The 18,199-nt window shown below is 38.7% G+C and overlaps 2 protein-coding genes across 8 annotated transcripts in view; both read left to right on the top strand.

Annotated features, from left to right (window-relative positions):
• The window catches only part of tead1b (TEA domain family member 1b), a 40,039-nt gene extending 35,849 nt beyond the window's left edge, over positions 1-4,190 (top strand). For all 7 annotated transcript variants that reach the window (XM_029497728.1, XM_029497726.1, XM_029497727.1 and 4 more), the window contains one exon: positions 1,301-4,190. In XM_029497728.1, the coding sequence (XP_029353588.1) occupies positions 1,301-1,414 (114 nt within the window). In that variant the 3' untranslated portion in view covers positions 1,415-4,190. The remainder of the gene's footprint in view (positions 1-1,300) is intronic.
• Positions 4,191-6,400: 2,210 nt separating this feature from the next.
• rassf10b (Ras association domain family member 10b) lies at positions 6,401-7,693 on the top strand. Its single transcript, XM_029498933.1, has one exon. The coding sequence runs from the start codon at positions 6,401-6,403 to the stop codon at positions 7,691-7,693; it is 1,293 nt and encodes a 430-aa protein (XP_029354793.1).
• The last annotated feature ends 10,506 nt before the right edge of the window (positions 7,694-18,199 follow it).

Below are 18,199 nucleotides of genomic sequence, written 5' to 3'. Positions count from 1 at the left end.
TGTTCATTGTAAAGTCAGTGCTCTTTTCCAGCACTTGGGCTCTCTGTTGAGTGACTTTTGATATAAAAAAAAAAAGTATGGCCTGTGGTCAATTCCTTATTTTATAACTGGGATGTCATCTGACCAACTCCCAAAACACAAAATAAAGACAAAGACAGTTCTATATCAGCTCTATTTACTTTTTTGAATAATCAAATTATTATTGATGTCTCCTTATTTATCTTAGCCACAGCTACAGCACCTTCAATAAAGGTTTCTTTAAGGGGAAGGGGAACAGAGAATTAAGCAGTTTGTGATAAATTCTCTTTATCCATCCCTTTCTTTCATGTGTCTTGTGTTTAGTCACGTTTAGTCCGTTGCTTACCTCAGTAATAGCGATACAGTTAATGAAAGTTTTACCATAATGGAGGTCAGGCTTTATGAACCTGCCTGCAGTTGTGGAACAGAGGGACTGCCCCTCATCAGTGGTGCAGCCTTCAGCTCTTGGTTGGTAACAGTAAATGTAAATGTAATGTAAATGTAACAATAACAGACCTGTTTGTGCCAGAAGCTCAGTGACTTCACAGTCATTGTTGAACTCGCACTGCTGTTGCAATCCAGCCAAAAAACGTAACTTAAATAAATTAGCTTAACAACAGACTTTCCCAATCAACCTACTATTTCTGTCCTACTGTCACACACCTTTCTGTTTATCTTTTTTCTACCTATTTATATTTTATTTTCATTGTAATTCATAGTAAAATACTTTATTTCGCACACCTTAAGTTAAAAAACAGATATGTTTCCATTCACAACTTCTGTTGTTGGGTTCTTTCTATATGTCGAACAATAACAAGCCTCCAGTGGCACCTAAATCAATCGTTTAATTTTCTCCTACACCAATCACATAGGCAGACAGCTGACTTGACGTTACACTGTGTTTTCATACATTCCTGATAGAATCTGATCTGATTTTCAGAAGCTTTCAGCTCAATCGTGTGTTATTTCATCTAGGTGCTTCTTTGTGTGTCGAATAAATAAATAATAAGTGGTAATAATTAATGAATAAATACGTAAGGTCACAATAATGTGAATTTAGAAAAAATCTAAGTGCAAAATAAAGTTTTCAAAAACGTATCAATAATGGGAATCGTGATGCAATGTCCTTGTGTATTAACTTCTCACTGTGTATATGTATTAAATACATACACGATATATATACTACATGTAGAATATAGAAATGTGTAGTGCTTTTTCTTTTTAGTTCACTTTTATCACACCAGCTCTCTACTAAGAAGTGACTCAGTGTTTTGTTCTGCAGGTGGTGACGAACAGGGACACCCAAGAGACGCTGCTATGTATGGCGTGCGTGTTTGAGGTTTCAAACAGTGAGCACGGCGCCCAACATCATATCTACAGACTGGTAAAGGAATGAGAGGCGTTAAGCTTCCCCCTCAACCCCCTTCTTTTCATAGACTTACCAACCTCACGAAAAGTGGCAGTGCCTCTACCTGAAAGTCACACCTACAATGCTTTTTGGTCATGGTATTGGGTGAAGTCCGTTGTTATCAGTTTGTTTTGATATAAGTGTTTATTATTTGACTGCAGCTGTGAATTGCGGTACAGTTGTTTTATGTTTAAATATGGGAGTTCATGTTTAAAATATGTTTCGTTGGTCTCTATTGGGTATAAATGTGGCCGTTTATAAAGAATTTACTCTGTTAATTTGGTAAATGGAAATATATGTGTTGTCTTCAGCTTTGTTACGTAAACTAAGAAAAAAAAAAAGACTAAAGCTGGTGGCTTTTTCTACCAGCAGCCCAATGTGGTCTTTGTAATATGTGTGAGTGTGTTTTTGTATGTCTGTAGTTCATAATTTATGAGCATACATACTGTAGATATACAGACATGCACCCACAGACAATAGATTTTCCAAAGAATCAATACTAACAACACTACATATATAGTAGCTGGAAGTGAGTGGTTGTGAATATCACAAAATTATTGCTATATAAAGAAAAACCATAAAAAGCTTTCAGAAGTATATTTATCCCCATTCAAGCACTCCAAGTCTTAGACACTAAGAGCAAAATGAATGCACTGTGAAAATACTACAGATATTTTGCCTGCATTGGCCCCATAAATGTAGATAAGTCTTACCACCTGCTAAACCTTTCTGTTCTGCAAACAAGTCTTTCCTTTGTGACAAGTGATAAGAGAACTTTTTTTAGGTGTTAGACAGGGCAAAGTACTGCTCAAATTAGTGCAACCACACTCTCATCATTTCCAAGAGAACTCTGTTCCCCTTCCTTCCTTGCCTAAGTTATGTTTTTTTCTGTTAGATCTGTGGTTTCAGAACAGGTTAAATAATCATTACAATGTAAATTTCAGCAGGCTTTGTTCAGTATGATGTGGCTTTGCCCCTTGAAAGACTCAGAACATCTTCTCCCTCTGGGATCATGCTGTAATAACTCCAAGCCAGGGTTGTTGCCTTCATGTTCACACCACATTCACATGTTTCTGTGGCCTTAAACATGTCATTGCTGTTTGTGAACTCCAAAAGATGCCACTAAAACTGTGATCTCTACACGGGAATACTCTTCATACATTTGCATTGTGTGAGTAATTCACATTACAATCTGCCAAAGTGTAAAGTGTACAGTGCCTTAGAATATGTTCTAATGTTACCCTTTGTTTTTAGGCGAAAATCAGTTTTGTGGATGGAAAAAAAAAAAAAAAAATGTCTCACCACTTCATCACTTGGTACATCTCCACATCTGAAAGATTATTTGTGGGACTGTAATAATTATAAAAAACACTTGTTTTTGTTCTTTTCACAAGCAGCCTACGTGAATGAACTTTTCCAAATTTAAGGTTAAAATGGTCATAATACAGATTATATTTTTCTCTGTCTATAATATATTCCTAAAATATCTGCCTTCTCTTCTGAGTGTACCACAAACACAGACCGCCTGCCTTTCCTGTGCAAAAGACCAAAAATACAGAATTACAGTCACTCTTTTGTCATGTCCTGCATGATAGCAAGGAAGTGCCTTTGGTTTAAAATTTCCAGCTTCAAAAAGATCAAACACAAGCTAACAATTAAATGATGCTAGACCAAATATGAGACATAAAGTGAAACCAATCACCACATTGCCTTTTCAAAGGATTATGACAGTGGGGAAAGCTGGTTACTGGTAAAATAAATAAATGGTATATTCATTTTTAATACATTGTAAATTGATTTCACAAATGATGTATTTGAAGAAAACGTATTTCTTTGCTTGAGGTCAAAGACTGAAAAAACCTGCTGATAATGTACAGCCACTGACTGCATGTAGGACGTCAACTCCATAAATACTGCAGCCGTCTGCTTCATGTACACTTGCAGGTTCAAGTGTTTGTTTTTTTTGTTTTTTTTTTTCCTTTCTTTCTTTCTTTCCGTTCCCTTTGTTTGTTTGTTTGTTTGTTTTCAAGGTTTTTGGAAACATTACAGCTTCTGCTGTCCTGCGACCACATGATGCGAAAACCACAGAAAACAGCAGACTCTCTCAATGTTACCTTAACGATGCTGAAACAATTGATGTCGACGAGGCGGGGACCAACACAAGCTTGCATCATTTATTATCTTGCACAATGAAAAGTGAATTTTTTATTTAACAGTCTGTAGAACACTTTGAGTAAAAAAAAAAAGAAAAAAACAAGATAAAATCTGAAATTGTGTCCAAAACTTGTTTGAGATGCTATTTCAGAAACTAATTTTTCACAAATGCGTGTTTGGACGAGGCCGTCAAGGTTAATATACTTTTCACTGCAAAGACCATAAATACTGAGACATTTACTGTTACAATCATCTTAAGTATTTTTAATCAAAGAAGCTCTACATAACTGCAGACAAAGTTCAATCATTCAGTATTGTTGCCACATCCTGTGGACAATTTGGGGTTTCAACAGGCTTTTTCTTATGTCTACCCCGTGTATCCATTCACATTTACTGATTACTTAGTGAGATGTTCCTGTTTTCTTCCTGTATTTGTATACAGTTGTACTTGGTTTTGTGATGACATTGTCTATGTATTGCAAGCCCAACAAAATGGTAATGATGTTACTGCTGGTACATTTTAACATGTCTTTTCAACACTCAAAGCAGCATGCTGTAAATGGCATGAATGTCAGACCATTTATAGAGAAAATGGACACACACACACACACACACACACACAGAAAAATAAATAAATAAATAAATAAAGTCAGCTGAGTCAAGGAGTCATGCTACAAACATATCAGCAGTTTTAGCTCTTGTTATTTGTAATTCTGTCGAAGAGTAGGTACTGGTACCTTTTTTTTTTTTTCTTTTTTTTTTTGTTTTATGACCATATTCAGATGGTGGCTTTAAAATAATTCTTCACATAGCTCACATATAATTGTCATACACACATTTAGGTTTGAGTGCAAGCATTTTTTTTTTTTCCTCTTTTGTAAAAAGGTGCTTTGTACAAAACTATCTTAGCTTTTCTTGGTACAGATGTATGATATCTTTCCATATCCATGAGTAAAGTGTCAGAGCAAAGGAGAGAAAAGCAGCTCTGCTATGTTTCTATGTTCTGCATATGGTCGTGTCTTTGCTCTGTAACATTATGATGCCTTCTTGATAATAGTAGATATTTTGTAGCTTTCTAGATACTTTATATGTATGCAAAATTGAAGTTAAATAAATCTGAAAAATGTTGCCTCATTCTTCTTTTGTCACTTCAGTAAAACATTTCACGTAACTGTTATGACGAAGCAACAAATCTTAGCAGTATTTTCAGATGCACTTCAGTTGACTGCAGTCTGGACCATTTTTATCTCTAACTGTAGGCCTCCCGGGTCAACAGTAGATGGAGCCCGAGACTTGTTTTAGTCAACTGTCCACACAAATGTGAGCGATGTTGACCACATTGGTAACAGAAACCACCACCAAAGAGACCGAGTAAATGTATTAGACACCACTCAATGGTGTGTGTGTGTGTGTGTGTTAAGCATGGCCAAATATAACAAGCTAACAAACCTCTGGTACAATGATTAAAATATTTTTTTGTGGAAAAAAAAAGGTAAGGGTTTAAAAAGACTGACAGAGGAAAAGCCATTGAAAAATTATTTTCAATTTCAATTAGTTTGTCATGAGAGAATCATTACAACAACAATAATAGCGTCAGAAATTATTTAGTCCCAAAAGTAAAATACCTTCCCCAATTAACTGTGGCCCAAATTATTTTTGTTCGGAAGTCTGAACAAACCAAAGAGTTGGTGCATACTTTGCACAAGAAGGCATCTGAGAGGGTTTTGTCCTGTTGAGCCTTGGTATCCCTTCTGAACAGATTACATTTAATTTCATTTAATTTAGAGTCCAAAACCTTATTATTCTTTGTTTCACACTGTGCCGTCATGTGGACAGCACTGAGCTTGTTCAGTGATCAGTAAGGGAGAAAGTGTAACTAATGCTCAGGTTCATTTTTACCTCACTGTTGTGGAGCTGTTGATATTTTCGACGAAACACTACAAGATAACAAAAGATCCCCAGTTAAAACCAAATTGACGTTTTGTTTTTTGTTTTTTTTTTTTGTCAAATTAGTTCACCGGTTAAGTAAAGTCCATAGCTGGTAATTATCCCTCACTGAACATAAAATGACGAATTGAGGATCAAGTATTTTCTCCTGCAAGATGAGACACAAAAGGGCAAACTCGATCCGCATCCAGAGCCAAAGCTCATAAGCTCAGGAAAGCTGACTCCACTTCCTGGGTGGTGTTAGAGCATAAGCGGGGGAAATCAAATATATTTCAAAGTTTTGTAAAAACAAAACATAACAACTTTCACTGGAGTTGTAACACTGAAGTAGAGCAGGTTTTTCCAGGTTTGCTCATTATGGATGATGGTGACTTTCTGCCATTGTGCCGTGGATGAATACACACAATGCAGCATTATTTGCAAACATTTTTCACCCTGAATTATCTACAATCGCCAATGGAGGCGATGACACGTAGTACACTGTGACATCAGTAAAAGTGTGATAAAAAAATATTATATAAATTCTTTTATGGGGATTTAAACACTAGTCTGTCTCGGTAATTTTTTTTGCAACACAAACGCGTTTGCAATGCACAACAAGACGCTGGCCAATTTATAATCCTGCAGATTTCCAGCGAAAATCACCATGACGTCTTCCGTCCTGACACTTGGCGGTGATCATGTGATCCCAGCCAGTGTTTCCTTGGTTTGGCCTCAGAAAAGTGAAGCAGAGGACAGAAGGAGCTCCCTCCCTGCCGCCTCCAGTCCAGCCTGCGTCCTCCAAACGCGCCTGCACAGTGTGCAAACACTAACTACCAGAATGACTTTTCTCCTGCTTTATTTGGATGGAATGCACTTCAAAACTAATCTATAATGGAGTCCGAGGAGAGTAAAATATCAGTGTGGGTCTGCCGAGAAGAAAAGGTCGTCCATGGCCTCTCCAAGCACACAACCTGCGCTGATGTCGTCCAAGTGCTTCTGGAAGACCACAACTCTCAGCATGGACTCTCCGCAGCGCAGTTTTACTGCATCGTGGAGAAATGGAGAGGTTTCGAGAGGGTTTTGCCGAATAAAATAAAGATTTGGCGGCTTTGGGTGGCGTGGGGGGAAGAGCAGAGGAACGTGAAGTTCGTGCTGGTGAAAAGCGAAGCGTCTTTGGCGAGCTGCGGAGCCCGGAGCGCCGAGGCGCGCGTCGTCCTCAGCAAACAGAGCCCCTGTTTGGCCAAGGCCAGCCCGCGGGGTCACATGGGGGGGATCTCACCCGAAAAGCAGCGACGGATCGTCAGGAAAGCTTTCAGAAAGTTGGAGAAGATCAACAAGAAGAAGGCGCGGGCAGCGCACAGAGATGCGTCCTCCGCGGAGAGGATGGAAACTTTGGCGCATCTCGTGGTTTCCCAGGATCACACAATCCGCCAGCAGACTCAGAGGATCGCAGAGCTGGACGCGGACATCGAGAAGTGCGAGGCCACGGTGCATTTCGACAGAATCAAAAGACACGGGATTAACTACGTCCAGGAGACCTATTTGGTGGATGCTGCTGCAGCCTCCTGCCCGGAGGACGAGCAGCGGTGTTTGGAGGAGTATGCCCGGCGGTGTGAGGAGGTGGTGAGACTGCAGGAGCAGCTGTGGGAGCAGGACTCTCTGCTGGAGATGCTCACGTTGCAGATCCAGGAGGAGCTGAACCTCCGCTGGAAGCAGCGCAGGACAGAAGCTCTGCAGGACGAAGACTGCGCACAGTCCGCAGAGGGACGGGCGGACACAGTGCAGGAAAATGAGTTGTTTTTGGAGGAAGAGAGGATCAAAACGCAGCTAGATGTGAGTTCATACATTGGCCTGCGCCTCAACGCGGACTTAAAAGCTATTAGGAGCGATTTAGAGCTGAGCCAGGAGATTTACATGGCGAGGGAGAAGGAGATGAGGGATTTGTTGGAGAAAGTGGGCACTTTGGGCATAGAGGAAGGGACAGCCAGGGAGGAGGACTGTGGCCGCGGGACAGATGATCAGACCGGGATGATGAGCACTTTGGAGAAGAAGAGCGAGTGGCTGGAGCAGGCCAGGGGTCTGTCCAAGGCCCACTGTGTGAACGATGACGACTCAGACACCGGCCTCAGCTCCCTGCACAGTCAGGACTCAGACAGCCAGCCTGTGTGGGAGTCCCTGGTCTAAAAGAGAAGGTAGCCCCTCAGGGGTCTCAGGGATCATCATTACTCTTGAAGTGTAATATTTCTACATGGGTATCCTATCCTGCTTGGTCTTTTTTATATTTTTATGTCATCATATTACTTCCTATATTTTTCCAGAACATCCTGAAACCAAATTAGGAACATATTTTTTCTTTTACTGTTGTTTTTGAAAGCTGTTGATGTTCATGTGTCTCTTTAATCTTTTGTGAATGTCTCAGACAGAAGGGCAGAATGCCAGTTAAGAGATGACATGAGAGGAAATTTTGTAACGCACCACAATCACTGTGTATTAAAATCAGATCCTTTTGTCCATATGCACCTCAGACATCAGGCAACATTTTTCAGGCTGTAGACATCTGACATTTCTTTGTGACTCAGACACTGGTGTTGAGCAAAAAACAAAGCAAAACAAAAACAAAACCCTTTTCTGCGAGTCATCAAGTCATAATATTACCTGAAGTCAAAACAGGGGTCTGCTCTGTGACCTCTGTCACAGATGATAAATGACACACATCAAGGCATCAGCATTTTATCCCAGATGAATCAGATCGCAGCTCAGACGTGAAGACAAAATATTAAAATCCTCTACTTGTGTGAAAAGAGTTTTTTTCATGTCAACTTTGCATTGGTTGTGTGAAGGTTTTGGTCAGATCTCTTGATGAATTCATTGTTTTTTAATATAGGATGTTTTTCACATCTTACCCTGCAAAAAAAACTCAATATTTTTTTCTGAAATATGAAGTATTCTGATCAACAACCAAGAAGTTATATTGATTATTATCTCAAAACCTAAGCCTTCAATAATCAGTATTCTGTCCCTGTCAATGTCCCTGATGCTGCTCATCAGGGACATTGACCCAATCAGGCATCAGCGATGATGAGACCCATCCCTGTTAAATCAGGGATATAAATACTGATCATCCTCCAGTGCCAGATCATTTCCTGTTTCTTTTATTAGTTATAGTATAGTAGTATAGTTATTCTGCAGCCTCCACTGATTTTAGTACCACGTTCCTCTGCTACTCAGAAAAATGATTCCTATGAGTTGTGTCCTGTTTATTGTATTAGGGATCAGAAAGCTGTGTTATGGGCTCCTACCTCAGAATCAGCAGAAACTCTACCGTTATTCAACACCAAGAGAGGAGAAGTTGGATTAATGCATACCTTTCAATCACAACGTCTTGTTCTTTGTAACTGTTGATGTATGTTCATGCTAATGTGTGCTTTCTGGAACGATACCTACTGTCTGAAGTCAAGTAAGAAAATATCATTTGCCGCTGCTCAATCTGCGCTGCAGGGCTACAGGGGGAAAAAACCTCAGCATTGAATTTCCTTCCTTGATAAACCTTCCCATGCTGCGTCATAACTGAATACACAGGGATACATTAAACCACGCAGCAGTATACTTTCCTACTCATCATCAGGGTTGTAACCCTTAACAGATGAATTGTACTATTCAAAACCCCAGAAAGAATAAAAGATGACATGATTTCTCAGTATATAGAGTGACTGCAAGTTTATGTAAATATCAGAGGATCATTGGATATGAAGTCAGTGATTCCAGTGTACCGTGTTACACCATCATCATAGTGATGGATTGTACAATTTACGTACTTAAACCTTTCTCGGGTTTTTTGTTGACCACATTCATTATTAGAAAATGGCTGGATACCACAAAAGGTAAAATACTATGTCAGTAGTAATTCAGATATGTTTTAAATTCCAGCATATAAACTACTTGGAGGCTTTCACAACTTCTAACAAAAATTGAGCCTGGAACAACAAACAATCAGCACATGTTTGTGTTCAGTTAAAATTTTTTAAACTTTCCAATCGTCTGCAATGTGTCCATATCAGAAAGAAACTGAGACATATAAAGCAGAATGCATGTTGAACTTCACTCCAGAAAGGTTTTAAACTGTGTAAAAATACAGTTATACGATTCATATTTTGTTTTCCTCATAACCTCAAGTGGAATGAATAAAACCTACACTACAAACTGTTCTTCACCCTTAAAACTTGGTCCGCAATAACAGAAGTACAACAGCAGGGGCAAACACACACACAAGCCACCGTAAGTGCCTTTGTGCTTTAAATATAGGGCAGTATCATTGTGAAACAAAGGCCGTACACCGTCTGTGAACGGTGGCCTTCCTGTCCCTCGGCACACACTGCAGCTCTCTCCTATCATGCAGCTCTTTTCATTGCTCACTTTGTCTCTCTGAGGAACATAAATTAAGTTGAACTGAGAATCATAACAATAAAAAAATAATCTCCCATTTGACAAGTGTCACTAAATACTGTTTTCTTAGGGGAGGAACCGTACATTCATTGACTTTGGTTTCAAGAGAACAGTCTGCGTGGAGGCTTTCCCACATCGCTGAATGGGGTTCCATAAATGTCAAGTTTTGATCATGTTGAGATTAACTGCAACTCTGACGCCACATGAGAGGACTTTGAGGAATTTAAGTGTCCTTTTCTATAGCTTTTCACTCAGCTGGCCTGATGTGAAGAGACAAAAGCTTTTCCGGAATGTCAGAAATAAGTCTGAATCATTTTCCCTCTGGTCAGAGATTCCGGCAGCCTGTCTGATAGTCCCTTTGTCTTTATTATCACAAAAATATGTCCAAATTCTGTCTTTTGTTGGAACTTCCCAGCATGTACAGAAACCACTGCAACCCACACCTGAAAAAAACATGTCAGACCCCTAATAAATAAAATGTCACAGTCTTTGTTGGAGGGGGTCATCTTGGGGTTCAGAGGTCATGTTATCAGAGGTTAAACTTACTGAAGCATCATTGCCATCTGACTCTTTCTTCAGGGGGCGGGGTGGAGGTCATGGTGGGGGTCATGAAGGTGAACAGTGGGGAAGCATGAGCACTCAGTGACTTTAGCGCTTCGCAGACACAGTCCAGTGTTTCTTGTGAGACGAGGTCTCTGCACAGCCACAAAAATCATTATGTCACCTCATTGAACTCCAGAAAAAGCAGTTTCTTTTCATGCATCAACTCTATCGAAGGAAGGAAATGACATCCTGAAGAAGATTCTCCTCAGAAGCCACTTTCACATGTCAGAAGGTGGAATGCTTTGAGTTATATTCTTTCAATAAATTTTCAACACACATTGAATGAAATTTAAAGTACACCCATTGAAGAATAAACACAGAAAGCAGAAGGAACAGTATGACCTGTAATAAACATTACTATCATTGTTATTATTGTATGTCTTCACCAACCAGTCAGTATATTTTATATAATATAGTGATCGCCAAAGCCACCAGTTTCTTCCCCCAGGCTGTCTCCCTGATCTCCTCGTAAGCCACCTGGCAACTTCATGAACACAAACACAATACAAACATTTCTAATGTCAATGTATATATGTATATATATATATTTCTATATTTTCTTTCGTCTTTCCCTTAACATGTCCAAGATAGAAACACTGGAGTCAGACTCCTTGTATGTTTACACATACCTGGCAATGAAATCTGATTCTGAAGAATTTCTCCCAATTTGCATATACATTGTAATATAAATGGTTTTTTGTGAATTCAGAGCGACTTTACATTACATTACATTGTTCCAGTTGTTGTCCTCGCTGTGGTATAAAAACTGTTGATAACATAATAATAATGATAGTACTCTGTAGGAAACATGTTAAGGTTGCAAACAAATATGTAGAAAAAAACCTTAGAACAAAAAGCTATAATTTATAATTTTATTTATTTGTGTAGGCCATTGGAGAGTGAAGTTTGACTCAGTGATCCAAAATAATTAATCTGAAACTTTCTTGAGAATCAAAAGATTTAGTAACTAATAGCTTTTCACTCTAGTATTGCAGGTATTTGGACAATCTGCCATATTAATGTGATTTTCAACTGTAATTGTCCAACTACGTGTCATAAACTCAAAATGAATCTGATGTGGTGAAACATGTCAACACCACTACATCAAACTGCTGAGTGGAAGAAAAATCATCTCATTTAATTACACTGAAATGTGTTATTTTTCCTTTGGTCCAAGCAAATTCCTTGCATTTCACGAAAAAAAAAAGAAAAAAGGAAAAAGAAATTCTTTTAATGGCAAATAAGACAGAGCTGTCTAATCCCTGGAATGTGTCACTCTGCTCCCGGCAGCCTTTGTTCGGCTTCACCGAGTGATCTGCCATGAAGTCACTAATGAAGGTATTGACTCAAGAGCCTGGACTTCAATACCAGCACTGAGGTGTGAGCCACTCAGGAAGCACTTGGCCTGCTGCTAACGGACCGGGGGCCTCTAGTGTGCGCTCATTAGACCTTATTGTGCTGGTGGCAGGTGTGTTAATCCTGTAAGGCAGGGTGCTGACCCCAGGACCTGCCTGTGGGATACTGTACAGTCTCTCTTCAAGCCACTCAAAGCCTGTCACCTTTTGTAGGAACAGAGGTAGCCCAGATCTGTCACCAGCAGCCTCATTACCCTCCAGTAACCTTCTTCGGATGGGCTATTGGCCAGTTTGTGTTTACTTCAGAAGATGTGTCTGAGCAAGCTTGAAATCAAACTTCTTTATGGATGTTGGAAATTGCCACACTGGATAGGAAGATGTGTGATGAATTAAAAAAAAAAAAAAAAGGAAGATAAATTCTCCATGCACAGGGTTGCACCTTAATGAGGAAGAAAGACATGCCAGAAGGACAGAGTAATAAAAATGACCAAACAAGGTGTGGGGGCAGAGAGGTTTCATTCAGCCATCCTACAAGCAGTTTGGGCCAACATAAAAGACATAAATCACAATTGGAGGAGTGATCAATGAACTACATCATAACTAGTATCAACTAGAAGATAACTAGAAGAGACCCCTGAATAAACCACACAGTCACTTGCTAACAATCTGTTTCTGACAGACCACAACAGACAAGCAGAACGCTTTAAACTACTATAACGATTAATAACAATATAAATGTTTATGAATTCACTTATTCATTTTGCCTCTGAGTCTATCTGTGAGACGACATTGGACGGACCTCCAGAGAGACACTTTTACAGTTGACATCTTCATTATCTCTGGCCTTATCACTGGCACGAGGCACAATGCAAGTCATTTCTTTAGTCCTACAGATGTTTTGATTATCATCCACTGTGTTAGACCTTCAGGGAGGCATTTGATCAGTCTTAAATACATTCTGCATCAGTACACAGAGCCCAGACACCCAGCCAGTGTCATATTGAAAAAAAAAAAAAAAAACAAGCAAACAAACAAGCAAGGTGTCCTTCAAGAGAAAATCTACTCCCCAAAGAGCCCAGATTACAAAACCATGGAGTATGTCTGGGATCACATGAGACTGAAGACAATGGCGCTCTGTATCCAGCGAAGAACTGCCAAGCACCTTCAAAAACTATTTACGCTAAGTGTACCTTTAAGAAAAAGAGCCTGGGAAGGCGGAAGGCTAAGCGTTCGGTGCTCAGTTTGCTGTGGCAGCTCTCGTTACACTCCCGATTGGTCAAACGCTCTCCTCAGCTGGCTTTCTATAGCTCTTTCCTCAGCTTCAGCTTCAGTTTCAGTTAACCGGAATAAAACATGACTTCACAGCTTCCTACCATTCAGCAGGTTCAGGTGGTTTGTGGCAGGGGGGAATCACATATACAGAGAAAAGACAACTGTCTTCTGAACTCTACCAACAACAGGGACACTCTACTCTGATCATGTGTAACAGAGGATTTCATGGGTGTGCTTGGTGTATCAGTTACAGAAAAACTCATGATATCTGGGTGTTTCTGGTATTCACTGAATTATCTTTCTCCTCATAAAAGTAAACATGTTTTGCTCAAGGCGAAAAATCACAAGGTCTTTTCTCCAGAACAATTGTTGCACTGATGGGAAAGTTTGGTTTCACAAACCATGGGAATGGATTGTGTTGCAGTACTTTTGTGGGTCACACATTTTCTCGTCTCGACAAACACATACACACACACACAAGCAGATATCACTGTGCCCTATACAGTAACTTGTATCCTTCTCTCCTCCAGCAACTTCATTGTTGCTGCAGAAATAACTTACACTTGTAGGACTATAAAGAGGTTACGTGAACTGATATGACAAATTTCAATCATTGCAATTATCACAATTAACTATTACGCCTTCTAAGTCATAAATGTTCAAGATATTCAACAGGCCTATGGGGATAAGTATAAAAAAAAAACTGACAGGAGAAGAAATGCTGAATCCAGTGCAATGTTTGCAACAGAACAATCCAGTCAGGTAGCTGTCAGCTGCTCAAACTCATGCAAGTGCACAGTCCTGGCAAAAGCTTTGCAGTACCAACGTCTCATTTCTACAGTTTATCCAGGGAAAGTCACAATGTTGGATGACTGGAATGCCATTTCCTGAGTTGCAAGATTTTGTCTTGTATCACAAGGTTTTGTCTTTTACATAGTTTTCCTTCCTCATTAGCCTTAAAAACTCAAGTTGTAGCCTCAATGATGAGGAAAAGTCAACTACCTGGTGTTAAATTTTCTCTCTCTCTCTCTTGAATTGAAAATTCAGATGACTTTCCCTTTTAGAAGAATCTCAACTCAGTGACGAAATTAAGAGAATGGAGCATATGTCTGATCAATTGCAGGGAGGAGAGCACACATAGAGTAGTCCTCTAGACATCTGTGAGAATTTAATCACAATAAAAACAGACTAAAAATTCTGCAAGAAAAATTCACAATTCACACAAGGCGAAGAATCTAAATTGAAATTTGCTTTTTTTTTTTTTTTTTTTTTTTTGCATAGAGGCGCCAAAAAAATTGAATCTGAGCTAAACATTTTAGGAAGTTCAAAAGTCAAGTCTGAACAAAGTAACAGTAGCTTTTATTGCACACGTTGCACAACATTTTCACTCAGACAACAGATAAAAGTCATAGGAGTCAATAATTGCGTTTTGACGCAAGTACCTCCTCACAATCTGTGAGCAGTGAAATGACTCAAACTGTGGTACAATTTAGCCTTCACTCTAATTCAGCAGCACAGATAAGGGACGGTGCTCAGGAGACTGAACACTATAAAACACATTTTAAGAGTTTTAGCTACCAATGCATTTTTCAGTTATATAACTCCCACGTTAATCACAAAGTGCATGACATACAACAAACAGTTAAATAACTGCTAATTACACCCTTGCTCTGTGATGAAGAGAAGTTCAAACTTTTCCCCTTCCTAACAAGGAACCCACATTTTCACCTAAAAGCTGACTATAATAGGTTTATCCACAGCAGGTTAGACTTCTTAATGACCATCCCTATGAATGTATAAAAATCTGATTTTACATGGCACACTTTCTGTTCCTTGATAAGAGGCTTAATTCGACTTCCTGACAGTAAAACAGGAAACATGTTCCAAAAAAGGACAGTTTGAACACCCATATCAATGTGTTAAATACTAACTTACTTAAAAGAGCAGTTTATGATAAAAACAAAACAAAGCAAAACAAAAAAACACAAAAGAACAAACACAACAAACAGCAAAAAGGCAAAAAATTTGTATCTGTATATAAGAAGATTTAGTCTTAAGACTTTATTTTGGCTAGTTTTCAATCAGTCACCTTGTGATTCAGTCACATAATTCCTCAGCCACAGAGTTTTAACCAGCACGACTGTGGAAAGACAACATGGTTTAGTCATCAGCTGATGAGAGTCACAAAAAGTAATTTGGAGACAAATGAAAACCTAAATGTCACAAACCTAAACATTCACTTATATTCATGACTGAACTGATAAGATTTTGGTGGTCAAAGGTCAAAGCATCCTAATGAAGCATGAGTTTGGCTTCACAATCACAATTTCTGGAGAGAGTTTTTTGTTGCCAAAGTCAGTCTAACTTAACGAAGTACATGAATGTAATATCCCAAGACCCCATTTGAGGAATTTATTGATAGTTGACTCAACATCATGAGAGGGTTTTGATCAAAGCTCCGTGCCACTGTGACTTCCAACAACTTTTGGCCATAAAAACACACCAAATCAACCCAATGACAGAAAGTAATGCAAATATTGAAAAGGACTAAATGATGAAGGGAGACATTTTATAACCACACAGTCGAAGATCACTTTCACTGTGACATAATAATCTTCTACTCAAACACTTCTGACCATTTTCCAAAGCTATAATTCTGGAAGAGGACAAACTTATTTACCAAAATAACAACATATCAAAGCTTTACTTTGATTATTGTTATGATATTTAAGTATCAACAGATAAAAATCTCCCCGTTGGCACATTTAGTCTCAGATTACTTTTGTCTGACTGCAACACTTGACCTTTTACTTTCTTGCTTCCTCTCTGGTTTCACTTTTTGTTAGACAGCTTTTTTTCTGCTCAAGAATACAATTGTTTTTGTATTATAATTATTATGACTTTTTTTTTTTTTTTTTTTTACATAATTTTACGTACAGGAGGCTGACGAGAAAACAGCAGAATGAGATATGGTTATATTGAGCTGCATACAAAACGTTTCTTCTTGACATATTGTCAATGCAGATGCTCAGTTGTCCAGGTAACAGGATATATGACTGTGTCAGAAAACTGAATGCCACAGACAAAGTGTTTCTGACACCGCCCTTTATATTTATATTGAATTCAGACGGACATGTTGTAGTCACAGAGGGATTGGATTTTTATGCAAAAGTGATATTTAAAATGTTTAGACAGTTTTTCTGACCTTAAAGCCTTCCAGTGAAATTTCAAGGTTCTTCTGTTTTTTGTATCTAAACGCTTTGTTCGCACTTATCTCCTTTTGTACTGCTGAGCAAAGCTTACCCGCAATTCTTCCTAATCTTGGAATACACACAATAAAATGAAAGCAAGCCACACTTGGGAAAAGAAATTACAATCTGTTGTAAGGTACCTGTGAGTATTCATTTGATCTGATTTTGTAAAAGAGAGTGTGCATTAAAAAGAGACCACACAGTTGGCATTTTATTCCACCCATGTCGATATGTTGTCCACTGACACTCTATCTTACCAAAGAGCAGATGGTTGGACCCGGTTAAATAAGGTTTAATGTTGCATGTTCACATCAGTCTGGTGGAATTATATTTGATTAGAAGACACCAAAGCCAGGACTCACCCATCTGTTAAAAACGGGGTGCAAACAAGCAAACTCCATTCAGAATCTATTCCACATATTCAAAACTACAGAGGCTGTTTCGCGCTATTCATTAAATCCATCATCACCCTTTAAAATTCTAAATAAATGATGGTTTGTCTCAAACAACGATACCACACAAGAAGATATCTTATAACCAATTTAACATATTAACATACTGAACTGAGCTCTGTGTGTTTAAATTATTACATCAATGTCAATGTTACACGGGACTAGGGGGCATTTTGTTTCAGCATTCATTTTATTTTCACCATAAGTTCACTCCCAACACGCTGTACCACACATCTGAACTCACTCTCTGCTGCATTTTTCTTAGCTGTTTGCGTCCTTATTAGGTAACTTGCCTATGTGACATATGCTCATGTCTGACAGTTAATGTGCCAGATGTTGCTGGTGTAAATGAGAACAAAATAAGGAGTCTGTGATGGAGGAAGCCTGAAAGTTCGACCAAAGTCTGGAGAATTAAAATGTACGTGTGTGTCTGTGCAGCAGTAATGTATTTGCTGGTTCCATAAAAAGACATGCTGAGTGAATGAAACTAAAGAGAATAATAAGCTGATTCAATTTCTGATTGACTGTTTAGACAGATGGGTAAAAGGTTTTATTACAAAGGTTTTTATGGCTTCAGATTTTGCTAACTCACGTATAAAGTCACAGAAACCTTTATCAAATTAATTGGTTGGAAACTTGGTACATGGTTGGCCCTTGCAGGGGTCTGTCGAGGACTTAAGACAACGTCTGTATGTATGTATATATATATATATATATATATATATATACATACACACACACACCAGCAGAGGACGCTTCACATTTGGTTGTGCTGCCTGCATGTGGTGAAAAGGTTTGGGCAATGATATGAGCTGTGGCCTGGCCGAAAGGTTAAAACAGTGTACATTTCTAGCTATTTCTCTTTGCTCTTACAGTGTTTTGCATTGAGGTGTAAGAGGAAACCCAATTTACACCAAATGTACTTATAAAACATAGAAAACAAACACTCCTTTCCTATCCACAAAACTTGTTAAATATTTAAATGTGAGGAAGAGGAAAAAGCATCAAACCAAGTTGTGGTTGTCACTGTTGATGCAGATTTTCTACTGCTTGTTGTTAAAGAGTGGCTGCTTTGTTTCATATATATATAGCTATATGTAGAGCTTCAGTAGAGAAAGAAAATAAGAAAATATAAAAAATTGTGTTTGCAGAGCATTAAAAGTCAAATAAATATTCATGGATTGGATAGCAAACTGACTTTGACAATTTCAAAGAGTACACAACAGCTTTTCAACTTTTTCCATTGAAAGCTAAATTCACGTTAAACAGAGGATCTGCTAAGATTTCTCTAATTTGCCCATTCAGACAATTTTC

Source organism: Echeneis naucrates, chromosome 3 (genome assembly GCF_900963305.1).
Source record: "Echeneis naucrates chromosome 3, fEcheNa1.1, whole genome shotgun sequence".
Classification (NCBI taxonomy): domain Eukaryota; kingdom Metazoa; phylum Chordata; class Actinopteri; order Carangiformes; family Echeneidae; genus Echeneis; species Echeneis naucrates.
The sequence above is the reverse complement of the archived record's forward strand: the minus strand, read 5'-3'. Positions and strand labels throughout refer to the sequence as shown.

Bases quoted from the DNA above. Each gene is read 5' to 3' on its own strand.
- rassf10b (XM_029498933.1), top strand. From the start codon at position 6,401: ATGGAGTCCGAGGAGAGTAAAATATCAGTGTGGGTCTGCCGAGAAGAA.